The 15,489-nt window shown below is 53.3% G+C and overlaps 2 protein-coding genes across 2 annotated transcripts; both read right to left on the reverse strand.

Moving 5' to 3' along the window:
- Nucleotides 1-1,371: 1,371 nt before the first annotated feature.
- LOC122364903 (guanosine-3',5'-bis(diphosphate) 3'-pyrophosphohydrolase MESH1-like) lies at nt 1,372-14,241 on the reverse strand. The gene is made up of 3 exons (XM_043335710.1): nt 13,538-14,241; nt 2,360-2,490; nt 1,372-2,174 (listed from the first exon to the last, which is right to left on the reverse strand). Exons 1-3 carry the CDS (start codon nt 13,650-13,652, stop codon nt 1,875-1,877), a joined length of 546 nt encoding a protein of 181 aa, XP_043191645.1. The 5' UTR covers nt 13,653-14,241; the 3' UTR covers nt 1,372-1,874.
- On the reverse strand, nt 5,784-7,560 carry LOC122364902 (extensin-like). Its single transcript, XM_043335709.1, has one exon. The coding sequence runs from the start codon at nt 6,937-6,939 to the stop codon at nt 6,007-6,009; it is 933 nt and encodes a 310-aa protein (XP_043191644.1). The 5' UTR covers nt 6,940-7,560; the 3' UTR covers nt 5,784-6,006.
- Nucleotides 14,242-15,489: the final 1,248 nt, after the last annotated feature.

The following is a 15,489-nucleotide window of genomic DNA, read 5'->3' on the forward strand; positions in this document are numbered from 1 at the left end:
CGGATCCCTCTCGGCAGCCTGTAGCGCCGATCGGCCTCCGGCGACCATCATCTCGGTTTTTGCAGCGTTTATCTTCATGCCGTTCTGGAGAAAGTAGGTGGCCAGAGTGTCCAGGACACCCTCCAGTGCAGTCTGGATCTCTGGCAGCCTCTCCTTGGGTCCCGAGACGACCAGCTGGGTGTCATCGGCATACCTGGCCATCCTGACCATACTGCCATTCACCTCGGACGGCACGTAGCAGGCGGCGCCGATGGAGGCGATGTTGTACAACATCGGTCCCAGGCAGGATCCCTGGAAAATGCTGCCTATGAATCACTTGAGCAACGAAGTTGAGCAACGAACAACAAAGTGTCCACGAAGTCTTATCAGAGCTGTCCGTCAGAATGAACGAATGACTCTAGTAATGTTATTAACGAATGACTCTAGTAATATTATAGAACCAAAAGATGTGCAATGGCAAACACCTCTGTATACCCTATGAATATAAAGACCTCGGTATACAGAAGTATGTACATGGTACTTGTACCGTGTACGTACGGTTGCGTGATTGCGGTTGTAATATAGTGGGCTGGGTGACATGTCCTTCAACCAAGGTCACATCATTTGAGTGCCAGTGCGGAAGCTGCAATGAACTAATAAGGCCGACGTGGATGGACGAGATGTAACACACACCTATCCATGTCACCACTCGGCACCATCCACTCTCCGGCACCTTCCGTTCTCCACGCTCTTCCAGCGATCCAGCAGCTGCAGTCTGAACCGACACAGCAACGAGTTATTTGTCTTCATCGAGTTTGTTTGATCGCGTTATCTATCTTGTTGATTGGTTTGATGCCTACGATAGAAGAAACCTGTCTGTTACAGTGCAGGCATTGAGACAAAAAAAAACTACGTCGTCTGTAATTGTATCATGATACCACCCCCTTCATCATAAACCAGAGGAAAAGGAAGAGCTCCGTGTAAAATATAGTGAAAAAAAACGCTGCAAAAGATTCACTTACATTTGAAATGATTGCTTTATGATACACATGACGGATGACGCTGAAGCCAGCGATTGCGGCGCTACTGTTGACACCGACTCGCTGTTGACTCTCAAAACTCGCTAAGACAGACTCGGGCCGATTGTCACTTCCACCTTAGAGCTTTCGGCCATCTGGGACGCCGGATGCATAGACGAATGTTCTTTTTTCAAGCGGTCGAACGGAGCAACAGGCGATGGGACAAGCAATTGACAACGCGCAAACGGATATATTCTTCTTAAAAAAAAAAAATGTTTTCGACTTTCAAGGGATAGTACGGATCGAACATGTGCACAGCTCTTCGGCTCCGTCGCCACTCACGACATACATATATAGGTGAAATTGAAAAGCATTTCTAGTTTGAACAGGCATTTATTCAACAATCCGAAGTTCAGGCACGTCGTATCAGTGGAAGTTGAGCACTCATGCCATCATAAGCATGGTTTACAAGTTATATCAGGAAACAGGATGCAACTGGTGAATATTGAGATTCAGATAGAAGTTCTCATGCCTTTTGACTGGATGATGTTAAGTGTGTGTAGAGCAAAACAAATGGTCACACCTGGATATAGCATATATCATTGATTCACTGATACTAGTTTAATAGCAAAGAGGCGCCAACTTGAGTGGGAGAGGGAGACGGCAGTCAGGTGCTGCGTTGAAATGAGTTTAACCGGGATAGAATGGGAAAAAGGTTCGCAATTCACAAATAGTTAAATATATCAATCGAATAAAGAAACCAGAAAAAATATCTGTATGGCAAGTACACTGACACCCACACTACACATGCCAGCAGACACTCAGCCCATCAGTCCAATCCACTGAGGTTCCATTCATTCACCACTCATCAGGCCATCAGCAGTCGGGCACCTGTCGCTCCTTGAACAGCCGCTCGAGCCGCTCCTCCAGCGGCCGGTTAGTGCCGCGCAGACCGCGCACCACCCGTGCCGCCCACTGGAAGTACTCGGCCACGCGCTGCTCGTCCCAGCCCTCGGGCGTGGTGCGGCACAGGTCACGCAGGTTGTACAGCTTGTCGGCCAGCTTGACCAGCTTGGCCTGGTGGCTGCGCGAGGCGGCGTGCTCCACCTGCAGGCGCTTCCGCTCCGCCTTGGGCAGCGACTTGTCATCGGTGACCTCAGCGACGATGGACCGGACCTGGAGGCCGGCGGGGAGACAGGTCAGGTGACCATTGACTATACTCACTTATAATGTCTCTGAAAAAGTAGATATCAAAAGACAGCGACTCACCTAAGGAAAAGAGATATCCGTTCAGGGAGTCTATGACGGCGTCTATTCACTAGGATCCCGTCAGCACGACATACTTCCACTTCCTGTCTCACCTTTTCGCCGAAGACATCTTGGATCTCGTCCAAAGTGGTGTCGGTATCCTCGACGGTGTCATGGAGGATGGCGGCCTGCAGTACCTCACTGTCGGTAACATCGCCCTCGTCCATCAAAATATAAGCCACCCCTGCAACAGTCACAGAGCGTCAGTCGATGGGTTTCCTCGAGGAAGCTTCTGTCATCTAGGTCAGAGCGTAGGCCACCCCTGCAACAGTCACAGCAGGTCAGTCGGTGGGTCGTCTCAAGGTAGCCTTCCTGGCCACCAGATTGTGCAATGTGCGTATAGCATAACCCACTATTGCACCAGGCACACCACGTCAGTCGATAAGCTGTCTCGGAGTAGTATGAGGCGGCTCTCTCATAGGCTGCCTTGAACCTTTCTCAGTCGGCTTGAGCTTTAAGCAAAAGTTCTGTGTCAGTTCTGTGTCAGCTGACTGTGTAGTCTCGGTGTCAGATCTGTGTCAGTTCGGTGTCCCGCCGGTGTCCTGTTTGACACGGACCGTCGGCTCCATCTGTCGGCGGAGGACGCGTCACGGGCCGGCGGAGGACGCGTCACGGCCCGGCGGCCGGCCCGCTGCTCGGACGTCTCGGCGACTGCGGCCCGCATACGGTCCCGCTCCTTCTGCGCCTCATTGGCCACGGACCGGCACAGGTGTGGGAGCGCGCTCAGTGTCCATCTGTTCGTCCGACAAACCACCCACCCACCCGACCGACCGTCCGTCCGTCAGACTTGGTGTCGCTCGCGGCCGGAGTCCCGCGCCGACTGTGCGTCGTTCCACAGCAGAAGGCGTGTCGTTCCACAGTCGACTGTGCGTCGCTGTGCCGACTGTGTGTCGTTCTGCAGCCAACTGTGCGTCGTTCTGCAGCCGACTGTGCGTCGTTCTGCAGCCGACTGTGCGTCGTTCTGCAGTCGACTGTGCGTCGTTCCACAGCCGACTGTGCGCCGTTCTACAGCAAACTTTGCGCCGTTCCACAGCCGACTGTGCGCCGTTACACAGTCAACTGAACGCCGTTACACAGTCGACTGTGCGTCGTTCTACAGCCGACGGTGCGTCGTTCTGCAGCCGACTGTGCGTCGTTAGCAGACTGTGCGTCGTTCTACAGTCGACCGTGCGTCGTTCCACAGCCGACTGTGCGTCGTTCTACAGCAGACTGTGCGCCGTTAGACAGTCGAGTGTGCGTTGTTCTACAGCCGACTGTGCGTCGCTGTGCTGACTGTGCGTCGTGTGCGTCGCTGTGCCAACTGTGTATAGGTGTGTCGCCGACGGCACCTTGGTCCGGTGTAACTGCTCGCGGTCTCTGCGGAGCTGCCCGGCCTGGCGTCATGACGTCCCGCCGGAGGGCGCTGCAGCTGTTGGTCGTGCTGGGCGTGCTGGCGCCCAGCAGCGGCCAGCTACCGTTCCTAGGCCGCTGCCCGGCGCCACCAGCCGTCCACCACTTCAACACATACCACTACCTGGGAAAATGGTACGAGCACAGCCGCTACTTCAGCCTGGCATCGCTGGCCGGCAAGTGCACCCACTTCATCTACACGGACCAGGGCTACGGCCGGATCGGCGTCGAGAACCAGCAGATCAAGCTACTCACCGGGAAGCTCAACAGCGTGGTGGGCGTGGCGCGCGTGGTGGACCCGCACTACTCGGGCCGACTGCGCGTGGTGGCCACCAACCTGCCCAGTCTGGGCACCGGGCCCAACTACATCGTGGTCGACACTGACTACAGCAGCTACGCGGCCGTCTGGTCCTGCGCCGACTTCAAGCTGTTCAACCTGCAGACGCTGCAGATACTGACCCGGCACCGGCGGCCCGAGCCGCACCTGGTCGCCGACCTGCGCCACCGGCTCCGCTACTACGGCCTCAACACTGAGAAACTGGCCAAAACCAACCAGGAGGACTGCCCCCACGGCTATTAGCGGCACATCCTCATACATATACGACAAGGGCATTGCTGCAGCGCCACACACTGCACGCTGTGAACGGATAAAAGGCGCCCGAAAAGAACGGAGTGCAACGTGCTGCTCTTCTCGCCAAGAACTGCTAACCCTCCTCACAGCACTGAAGTAACTGACTTAAATGGATATTGCCGTCTCTGCCAGCCACTCCGGTGCATTGGAATCAGTCAGGAAAACAGCTTTGTCCTAGGTTGGTTACGTGGGAAAAGGAAAAAAGACGCTCGGTGTGATGATATAATCTTTTCAGTCTGGACGTAAGGTCAAATTTAACCGAAAGGCTTCGATCGCTCCGCATTGCGCTAATGTGGGGTCCACACTAGAGGTCTGCACCGGCCGGCTGCAGCCGCGGCTGGCTGCAGCCCCACGGCTGTGGGCCGGGGCGGCTGCAAATATCTCCAAGAACACGGCTACGGCTGTGGCCACGGCTGTGAGATTTCAAGCTCAATCTTAAGTACTCAAATATAAAATTTTAAATCCTTAATCTTACATTCTGATAAGCAGTCTAGCCTGTAAAAATCATGCAAAGGATGCCCAGCAACATTGAAAGTGGTGAAGCCTTTGAAAACCTGTAATGGTTTTACCATTTGCTGTAGGGGAGTTTGCACTCTGGTACAGAATACTAATTATAGGTACCAATTGTTTCTTCATCATCAAGAGCTTGACAGTTTCAGAAAATGCAACATGTTGCATTGTCACATCCCTCTCAAATCAATCCCACCTGGTCATTAGGAGAGCACCTTACAGCTATTGAGGACGAGCGTTCAATAATTCTTTCAGGTAATAGAAAAAGAAATCACATCTAGGTAAAGGCAGGTAAAGGCTTCATAAAATATTATCTAAAATACCTCCTAGATGTATTTCTGGATTTTCGGCAAGTCCAATTACAAAATATAAAACTGGCGCTTTATGTTCAAACTGGTGTGTGAGTGACCGCTAACAGAAAATGCTGATCAACGAAGCCAATGGAATTAGATTGTAAGTGAGCATGAACCTTACTTACGGTTAATTCACATGATGGTGAAAACCCTGAACACGTAATTCACATGATGGTGAAAACCCTGAACACAATCTTTCTTACGCGAGCTGTTGACTTTACTAATAAAATGACGTCTTCTTCTGAAAATATAAGAAAATGATAATTTATCTTTGTTTGAGAGCAAGTTTTCAACTGTATAGCATTATTATATATTAATTTTAATTTTCATGGCTGTTTATAGTGACACAAAACAATTTATTGCCACTTCTTTGGTATTTACGTTATTAAAAACTCAAGTAAAATTTTTGATTGAAAGAGGCAATTGTGGCTCACACTGTAAACTGTGGGGGAGACGGTCGTCCCAGTTTACAGTCATCCGATCGTGGTGATCGGGAAACGTGTTCCTTTCCGAGCACTCGGTCAGCCACCAGGGCTCTTCATGTCGCCCTCGCTTCCTCGTCTTCCATTTCCCTCCAAAGCCTTGTTGCCGATGAGTAGAGAAGTGTATTTACAAAATGTCAGAATTTACTAATGTACATAAAACGCGGACGATAGACAGTATAGCAAACTATGCGCATGCGCCAATCACTACGGGCCAGACGGTTTGTCTTGCACCATGTCACATGCGCAGTGTGTGTGCGCGGATATGTACATTGGCAGTGGCACACCGACACGGCGATACATGCGCAGCAGGTGTGCGCGAGTGTATGGAACTCCTACACTACCCCCTCCCTAGACGGGTCGCGAGTGAACGTGACGCGTCGAGATCGGTCTGGAGGCCGTACTTCGCGATCGGGGCGCGAGCGCAGGATGGATCGCAGCGGAGCTGGTTCCGGTGTTGCTGCCCTTGGAGATGGGCGTTCTGCAGGCGGCGTGTCTTGCGGCAGCAGCTCCATGCTGTCCGACTTGGCAGCTAGTGGTGGCAGAGTCGCAGAGGCAGGAGACTGCTGCGTAGGCTGGTGTGGCGTCTCTTCCGGAGACGCAGGCTCGCAGTGGTCGATGTTGCTGGTTGGCGCGCTGGCGGCTACCGGTTGCTTGTTGGGTGGAGCTGGCGTCGGCGTCGGTCGCTTCGGTAGGTTGCCACGAGGAGATGCGCTGAGTGAGGCGTCAGCGTCGATCTGGTGCTGCTTGGCAGTCTTCGTGTTCCGCACGAAGAGAAGTGTTGCGGCGGCAGATGCTTTTGACCGGCTGCACGGAGGCTCGCAGCGGCGGGCCTTGTTGCCGAAACGCTGGTGGTACCAGCAGACAGAGCTGTCTGGGTACGTCGGCGTCGGAGGGCGTGACGGGCGAGGCGTCTGACGGCTGCGATGTCGACCTTTGTTGCGGTGGGAGAAACTGCACGGCGCTTTGCAGCGACGCGCTCTGGCACCGAAGCGCTGGTGGTACCAGCAGATCTCGTAGGTTGACGGATGCGCTGGCTTTAGAGGGCGGTTTTCATGGCGTCGTTGATGCTGGCTTCGGCCAAGTTGCGCTGCTGCGCCTTTGAGTCGACGCTGGGTGGCCTCCATTTGCTGTACTCGGACGATGAGGGTCGCGATGGTGGCTAGCAGGGCTGTGAGCCGACCTGCTGCTTCGGGTTCGGGTGCCGGCGAGCTGAAGCTGGTTGCGGGAGGGGCGGTGTGCTGCCGGGTGGCTTCGCTCGACTCCATGGTGTGGTCCACGAGTAGCCCGGATCACGTCGGGGTCACCAGTGTAAACTGTGGGGAGACGGTCGTCCCAGTTTACAGTCATCCGATCGTGGTGATCGGGACGGCAGGAGCAGGGGTCAGCGTGGACTTCTTGGGTAGGCAGCGGCGTGGCAGCACGCTGACCTGCGCTCCGGTGTCAATCAGAAATTGATGATTGGTCTTCGTGTCCCGCACGAAGAGGAGCGGCGCGGCGGTGGGAAGTGCGCCCGCGCATTGCGCCAAGAGCGCGGGGCCGCCTAGTTTTCCGCCCAACTGCATGGCGATTCGCAGCGGCGTGCCCTGCTGCCGAACCGCTGATGGCACCAGCAGAGGTCGTCTTCGTTCGTCGGCGTCGGAGAGCGCGCTGGTGTCGGCGGCCGTGACGAGCTAGGCGCCCGTCGTCGGCGGGATTGGCTCCGGCCACGATCCCGTCGGAGCGCGTCTTGTAGGCGCCGGTTGCTGGCCTCGAGGCCTCGGTGGCTGGCCTGGAGGCTGTCCATCTTGGCGACTAAGGTCGCTACGACGGCCTCTAGTCCGGCTGAAGGTTGAGCCGGTGCCGGTGTCGCAGGCTGCGGCGGCGGGGCGGTGACGACCGCTACCCTCGGGTCCGGTCCGCTGGCGTCCAGGTATCGGTCTGCCGCTTCTGCCAGCGCATCCAGTGCGCTGTCGGCCGGCAGTAGCGCCAGGGCAGCGCGGACGGGCTGCGGCAGACGTTGTTTGAAGAGTGTCCGGAACAGCTCCGTGTCCACGGGAGCGTCCCCGGCGGCGGCCAGCTCGTTCCTCATGGAACGGAGGAGCGCCGTCGGCTTTTGGTCGCCGAGCTGCTGTCGGCTGAGTAGCGACTGCAGCCTGTCGGCCCGGGATTGCGCAAGGCGAGACTTCAGCGCGTCGCACAGGGCGGTGAATGACCTTGATGTCCTTATCACGTCCTTGACCTGGACGGCGATAGTCGCTGGCAGGTTGGCGACTAGAAGTTTGTACCGGAGCTCGTCGGAGCTTACGCCGCTGATGTCGAACGCGCATTCGACCTGTAGGAGCCATAGATCGGGCTCTTCTGGTGTGTATGGCGGCAGGCGGAATGAAGCTAGCGGCCGTTGAGCGGTCTCAGCTGGAGGCCCGTTGGACACAGTCGCGAGAGGGGCGCCCTGCGGTGCTGCGTTGTCCAACTCCGGGGCGTTCGGCATGACTGGGTTGGAGGATCACGTCGGGGTCACCAGTGTAAACTGTGGGGGAGACGGTCGTCCCAGTTTACAGTCATCCGATCGTGGTGATCGGGAAACGTGTTCCTTTCCGAGCACTCGGTCAGCCACCAGGGCTCTTCATGTCGCCCTCGCTTCCTCGTCTTCCATTTCCCTCCAAAGCCTTGTTGCCGATGAGTAGAGAAGTGTATTTACAAAATGTCAGAATTTACTAATGTACATAAAACGCGGACGATAGACAGTATAGCAAACTATGCGCATGCGCCAATCACTACGGGCCAGACGGTTTGTCTTGCACCATGTCACATGCGCAGTGTGTGTGCGCGGATATGTACATTGGCAGTGGCACACCGACACGGCGATACATGCGCAGCAGGTGTGCGCGAGTGTATGGAACTCCTACAACACGTCCTTGGGGATTTGAGCGAAGATCATTATTTGGAAAAATCAAAATAGATGAATGTTTTTCTTTCTTGGATACTCACTAGTGTTTTGATGCCTTGCACATCAAATTAGTTTGAGACTTGCTCAGAAGGCTGCTTCAAGCCTGGCATATCACACCCCAGAAAATATGCAAGGTAAGAAAGAAGCAAGTGTTTTGACTAGACAATCACTGTTTGACAATCCTGATCCATCAACTTCAGTTTCATTTTCCATACCTAACATTGATAATGAAAAACATCAGGGTCTGTTGTTACTTGTTTTGTCCCACAACCATGCTTCAGGATTTGGCATTAGATGTCTACACTGCTAGTGCTTCTATTCTGGTTCGTTGTTTATGTTTTCTGTTGATGTAGGTACCTACCTACCCATCTTTCTTAACCCCTTGCAAGGGCTTGTGTAGGCATGCGATGCGCATCAGGCTTCAGGCCTTCGGCCTAAAGCCAGATACACAACCACTTAATCTATGATGCTTCATGAGCTTGAGAATCTATAGCCCATTGCAATGTGCTTTTGGCTATATGTTTCAACTAAAAACTTATTAAATACTATTTGGTTGCATTTCATTGAAAGTATCCACGGCCGGCTGACGGCTGGCTGCCCACAGTTTGCCACGGCTGTGGGCGGCTGTGGCTGTGGAGCCACGGCTGCGGGGCGGCTAGGCTGTGGAAAATTGCAGCCGTGCAGAACTCTAGTCCACACTGGAATGCTATAGTGCAGTGTCAAGTGTGGAGTGGGGCGACCGAAGTCTCATGCAGACCGCATAGAGCGTGTGCAACACAAAGTCATCTGGTTGTCGACCCACGTTTCTGGTTCACCACGACCTCCCGACTATAGCCCACGCCTAAATATGATTGCCTACCGTATCATACAGAGAGCAGGTGATTATATGTAATCGCCTACTTTCTCACTTTTCTCTCTGTCCACTGACCCTAAGGTGAACTTGACATGATTTAACGTTCTCGTCACGCATCTTGAAAAATACCAATGGCTCCCAGCCTCCCACTTCTTGCGATCGCACTTCAGCTTAGCCGTCTCGCACCTCATTGCCCGGCTGCGTACTGTTCTTGCATGGTCTCATGCAACAGTAGAAACGTGAAACGGGCATGTTCTGTAAATTTACCAGGGTGATTAACGAGTTCTTGCAGCGATGTGATGAGGTCAACATTATTTAATGATTTTTTATCTAGCATTAGGTCTGTGTAGAAAAGATGCTTAAACAAGTGTGCAGTAAATGGCAGCTCTCCGCGCCGTGATTTTTTATATATCTGCGAAAGGTCGCGGGGAGGAGGGGGGGGGGTCAAACACACCCGGCCCGGCGCTACGTTCAACTGGGTTATGGGTATGCTCCCCCGCGCTCAAGCTCTGGCTGGATCCGCCAGTGGGCAAGCTCTCATCAGATAATTTCTTTTCCTGCCGGTGTGCAGCGTCCGGCAGGCGAACGTCCACGCCGCATAATTACAGAACCATTATCTTATTAGCTGCGGCGCGCCAATTTGGCCAGGCTGATCGGTCACGTGGCCGATTATGTAACCATACCTGCAAGGAACTGGTATCGATCGCTCGTATTTATGGCGTAAATTGTAACTAAGTATAGCAATAAAGGTCGATTTTCCGGAGGTGCTAGTGCGCTGCTGGTAGTGATCGGTAAGACGTCATATCTTGAATTAGATTGAACCGGAACGGCAGGTCTAAAAATGGTTTGCATGCCTATTTCTTTGCCAGTGGCGGCGGAAGGTAATTTTGGATGGGGGTGCAAAGTTTTCTCAAGGGGCCCCTCTGGAAGTTTTGGGCCCCCCTTCAGTTTTTTTTTTGAGTGATTTTTATTGATTTATGAAAAACGAAGATTTTGGAAAACTATCCCCATACACACAAGTTCTGTAAAAGATTTGAAATTGCGGTGTAGGTACCTACCTGTCTCAAATAATGAAAGCATAAGGAAGCAAATGCAGCTAGTTTTTTATCGGCTAATCTTTTAGTCTAGCCACCACCCGCAGCGTCTCAAACAACTTTTCTGGATCCGCAATGGACGATTGAGGGCCCCACGAGACCGTTCCAAGAAGATGTTTTAGAAGCCCCTTGGAAACCGACCACATAGTGACTCCTCCAGAGACCTACATGGAATGAGCCCTCCGATCAGGGTCGGTCCCTTGAAAGTTGCTGACAGGTTTCAGAAGGCAGTATAGGCTCGAAAGTCTTTTGAGGGCTCTCAGAAACCGGCATCGGACCCCAAAAAAGCCTGTATGGAGGCCCTCCAAAGCCGGGATGGCATTGGAGGCCACAGGAGCCGATGTTTAGCCTAAAGAGCCGGTATGGAGGACTGAATAGAGGAAAGGGGTCTCAGTGGGGCCTTCAGGGGCAAGCTTTTGAGCCCCAAAAGTATGTGTTGGGTCTTAGAGGCAGGTAGACCCCTGGGGTATTCACGGTGTCCCAGGAGCTCGCGTGTGAGCCCTAATATTCGGCTAGCGGCTACTAGAACCAGCATGGGGATTCTTAGAAGCCGCTTTAGACCCACATTTCATAGGTCATGAGTCCCAAGAGTCGATGTAGGGGCCATAAAAGCCGGTGTAGGGCCCATGGCCCCATAAGTTCCGACATTGAGACTCTCAGAGGCCGGCGACGGGGCACCAAGAGCAGATAAAGTGCCTCAACAAGCCGACATGGGGCCTGAGAATCAGTGTGGAATTCCAGGAGCCTGCGTGAGCTCTCGGAGACCTTCGTATTTCGTAAGGTCCACAAAGGTCGTTGGATCCTCTGAATCTGAACTCTGCGAGGCCCTCAGAGGCCAGCATATCTCCTGGCACCTGCCTGCGTTGAGTTGAGACCCTCCTAGGTCGTCGTAGGGTTCTTCAGAGGCCAGCGTTGGCCCTTGAAGCCTTCGTTAGGCCCTAGAAGCCGTCAAGAGGGCCCTCAGAGGTAAGCATGGCCCCTGGAGCCTGCCTGCGTCGAGGCCCTCAGAGGCCGTCGTGGGGCCCTCAGACGCCAGTGTGGGCCTTTAGAGCTTGCGTTGGGTCTTAGAGACCATCGTGAGGGCCCAGAGAGGTCGTCGTCAGGGCCCTTAGCCCCTCAGGGACCGTCCTGGGGTCCTCAGAAGTTGTTGTGAGGGTCCTTAGAAGCCTTCGAGAGGATCATCAGAGGTCGTCATGAGGGTCCTTGGCCATATTGAGGGTCTTCATGGGCCCTCAGATATCTTTGCAGGGCTCTCAGAGGCCTTGGTAAGCCCGCTAGAGGCCAACATTGTTAGGGCCCTCAATAGACCGTTGCAGAGCCCTCAGATGCCAGCATAGCCCCTGCAGCCTGGTTGTGTTGGGGCCCTCAGAGGCCGTCGCTGGGCCGTCTGAAGCCAAATGGGCCCTCAGACTTGAATTGGGTCTAGGGCCGTCACGAGGGCCCTCAGAGACCGTCGTAGAGGCCCTCAGAGGCCAGTGGGACCCCTGGAGTCCTGTGGGACCCTCGCGGTCGTCATGAGGGCCCTTAGTGGTCGATATAGGGCCCCAGGGGACAGAGTTCTTCGTGAGAGCCCTCAGAGATCATCGTAAGGGCCCTCAGAGGCCGTCATAGGGGCCCTCAGAGGCCAGCGTGGCCCCTGGAGTCTCCTTGGGGCCCTGGAGTCTCTGTGAGACCCTCAGCGGTCGTCATGAGGGCCCTTAGTGGCCGTTGTAGGGCCCCAGGGGTCAAAGCCCTCAGGTGGGAGCCCTCAGAGATCGTCATAAAAGGGCCCTCTGAGGCCGTCGTGAACTCGTGGGGGCCCTCAGATGCCGCGTGAAGTACCAAACGCGGCTCGGGACACTTCTAGCCGGTGTGGGGGCCTCAAAGACTAGCATGAGGCGCTCCTGACCATAATTAATTGGACATCCCGGATGATTCCACATCAATGTTCGTTTCCCGATCACTGGTTTTCAGGAGAAAATATATTGGATGGTGCGACGGGCCCCTTGTACGAATTTTGGGGGTGCAAAAAGATATGTTTGCACCCCATGTTTTTCGATGGGGGTGCAGCTGCACCCCCTGCACCCCCTATTCCGCCGCCACTGTTCTTTGCATGGCTTTAGTAAGGTTCGAATTGACCAATGACCATGTAGCAATGTGCGCAGCGTAGTGTTAACTCCCCCGACCGTCACCATGATGAACTGGTGTGAAAGCCCGCCCCGTAGTGTCCAATACTTGGCTGGTTTACACAACACCGGTAATCCCTGGATCTCAAACGTTAAACGTACAGCAATAGATGTGTACAGAGGTTAGTTTAAGCATGTTTAAGGTACTGTGCAAATGAGAGAAGAAACACTACTAATGAGACTGATTGATCAATTACTAGAAAAGTTATTGGGTGTGTGTGGGCGGGGGGGGGGGTGTAGGAGAGGGGGAGAAGGTGTTAGAGGCAGAAAAAACACTGCACAACTGTTAACATGTACAAATGTTTCGTGTTTAAGGAAAAGCGTCGATGGCTCTTTTTCTGAAAATAAGCGTAGTTGTTGGTTATAACGAAAATGCGTAAAAAATAAACGTAATACAAACAACGATAAAATCACCATCTCTTTTCTACGCGGGACGAATGACGCCGGGCCAGCTTGTAATAGTTGTATCGACGACCAGTTTCCGGACAATAAGCTGACGTCGTGTCTGCAGTGGGGCCAACTACGTCATTAACATAGCATTCATCTTCGTCCAAAACCTAAATGACGTTCGCAGATAGGTCGTAGGGGCGACACCATTGACCATACACAAGCAAAGGTCAGGGAGGTGACGGCATCGAATGAGAAATGGCAATAAATGACGGCACTCTCGCACCACGCCAGTGCCACTCTTCACCATCACGCTGATATGACGTCATCTCCGCCGTCCAATAATCCCGTGCTAACTTATCGGTCACGTGACGGCGTCTACCATACACAATCAACCGCAGCACAGTACCACGTGACAGGCCGCGGTGACCTACTCACCGATCGGGTGGTTGATGTAGGGCGTCTTGTCGGGATCCTTCCTCCGCTGGTCCTTGTGTTTGATGGCCGCAAAGTTGGCCGCTCGAAGAAGACATCGCACGGGATCGGCGTCCATCTCAAACTCTACAATATCCTCGAACTCCCAAACACGTGGCGTGGCTCGCCGGCAGCGTTTCACAATCAGCCGACTGAGCGCGTGCGGCAGGCGGCGTCGGTAGAGCCAGACATCGATCCACGCTCTCGGCTACCGGGTAGCGTGGAGTATAGTCAGCTGACTGCGGTCCGACTGGCGCCTGCTTCCACGCACTGAGATACGGGGAGCCGGCCGGACCGAATGGGACCGTGGAAGGTTCAGTTTACAGGCAGGGCCGAGACGGGCAAACGATGTTACGCTAGTCAGGAAAAGTAAATTGAAACAAAACGAGGCGCCTACATATGTAAGCATGAAGTAGTGCTTGCCATCGCAGGAAACCTACGGCGAAAATGTGCACGTTTATCGAGTAGCGACCATTAGACAATAGGGATGATTGCAACTCTTGAAAGTTAGAGCAGCCGCCACAGGCTATGGAGTCGGAGTCGGAGTCGAAGTCGGAGTCATTCGGAGTCGACAGTTCTGCCCGGATTCGGAGTCGGAGTCGGAGTCAACAATGCATGGCTCAAAGTCTGCTCAAAGTCCTAGGCCTTCAGTCTACAGGCCTACAGTCTACACCTGTTTGCCTGAAAATTTTACGTTCGGTGATCTCAAAACATTTTGTTGAAGCGACCATACTTCCGTTTCGGACGACCGCTTTCAGCGAAAAAAGCAAAAGACGCCAAAACCTACTTCAACTTTTGCAGGTTTTTCCAGTAGCGGCGGAACACCTTCGATTAAGGGGGGCCAGGGGGGGGGGGGGGCACTGCTGACTTTTGGTCCCATTCTTTCCACGCAACGCCCATTGGGCTAATGTTAAAATGCCAAAATCAAAGGAGGGCACGGTGCCCCGGTGCCCTCCCCGTTCCGCCGCCTCTATAAATGGGTATATGTGCATTGCGCCAGGTACCTATAACAAATATCTGCGACATGAACTTAACTTCCATGGTAAAGCTCATGTCGGAAGAGAAATAAAGAGACCTGTTCGGAGTCCGAACTGAAGTCGGAGTCGGAGTCAATTTCTGAAGCCGGAGAATCCGCGGAGTCGAACTCCGAAGTCGGAATAAAAGTCACCAAAAAATCCATCGGCTCCGCAACCCAGGTAACTAACTCTATGCGGTATGCACTGCTGATTGCTGAGCGCTAAAGGCCAGGTAGGCTGCCCGCAATACACTTGTGCTTTCCGGTACAGTCTACCCATTCAGGCAAGCGTCGATACGGCAGCGCCGGCACTTTGCCGGACTATGCTGGATCCAGTCTTAGTTGGAATTCCAAATTGAAATTACATAGTTCGGCTGCACTTGTAGCCGTTCAGCCTTATTTCCGTTATGACGTTGAATGAAATGACTATCTTTTTACTACGCCTGCTATATAATGTTAATATTATTGCATGCTATATAATACTTGCACTGACAGTGTTCTGCAACAGTGACATGGCGTGCTAGCTGCAAAGTCCAGTAAATAATGACGAAACGACAATGTTGAATGACACAGATCTTGGGAATGAAAATAAAGTGAAAGTGTTTATCAGAAGTCAATACCCTTCAATAAATAATGTATATTTATGTCATAAAGTAAGTAGCAACATTGCCGCCCTCCTTCGTGACCAAATAACGCACGATACGGCTGGAGCGTCAACAGCACCAGGGCCCTGTTTCACCGGTGATAGCAGCACGCCGATTTTACGACTTGTCAAATTGGGTTTCCATGGATACATCAACAGGCCCATTGCTCCAACACTACCACAAGTGTGACGTCAGCTCGCGCAATTTGATAGCAGCGTGGTAGCAGCAGCCCGTGAAACACCGCCCAGGTGGTAGTG

Source organism: Amphibalanus amphitrite, unplaced genomic scaffold (genome assembly GCF_019059575.1).
Source record: "Amphibalanus amphitrite isolate SeventyFive unplaced genomic scaffold, NRLGWU_Aamphi_draft 000706F_arrow, whole genome shotgun sequence".
NCBI lineage: Eukaryota > Metazoa > Arthropoda > Thecostraca > Balanomorpha > Balanidae > Amphibalanus > Amphibalanus amphitrite.

Excerpts from the sequence above, each read along its gene's own strand:
- LOC122364903 (XM_043335710.1), bottom strand. The coding sequence starts at position 13,652 with ATGGACGCCGATCCCGTGCGATGTCTTCTTCGAGCGGCCAACTTTGCG. Across the intron at positions 2,491-13,537 it reads CTACATCAACCACCCGATCG|GGGTGGCTTATATTTTGATG; the intron begins GTGAGTAGGTCA and ends TGACTGTTGCAG. Across the intron at positions 2,175-2,359 it reads AAGATGTCTTCGGCGAAAAG|GTCCGGTCCATCGTCGCTGA; the intron begins GTGAGACAGGAA and ends GCCGGCCTCCAG.
- LOC122364902 (XM_043335709.1), bottom strand. The coding sequence starts at position 6,939 with ATGGAGTCGAGCGAAGCCACCCGGCAGCACACCGCCCCTCCCGCAACC.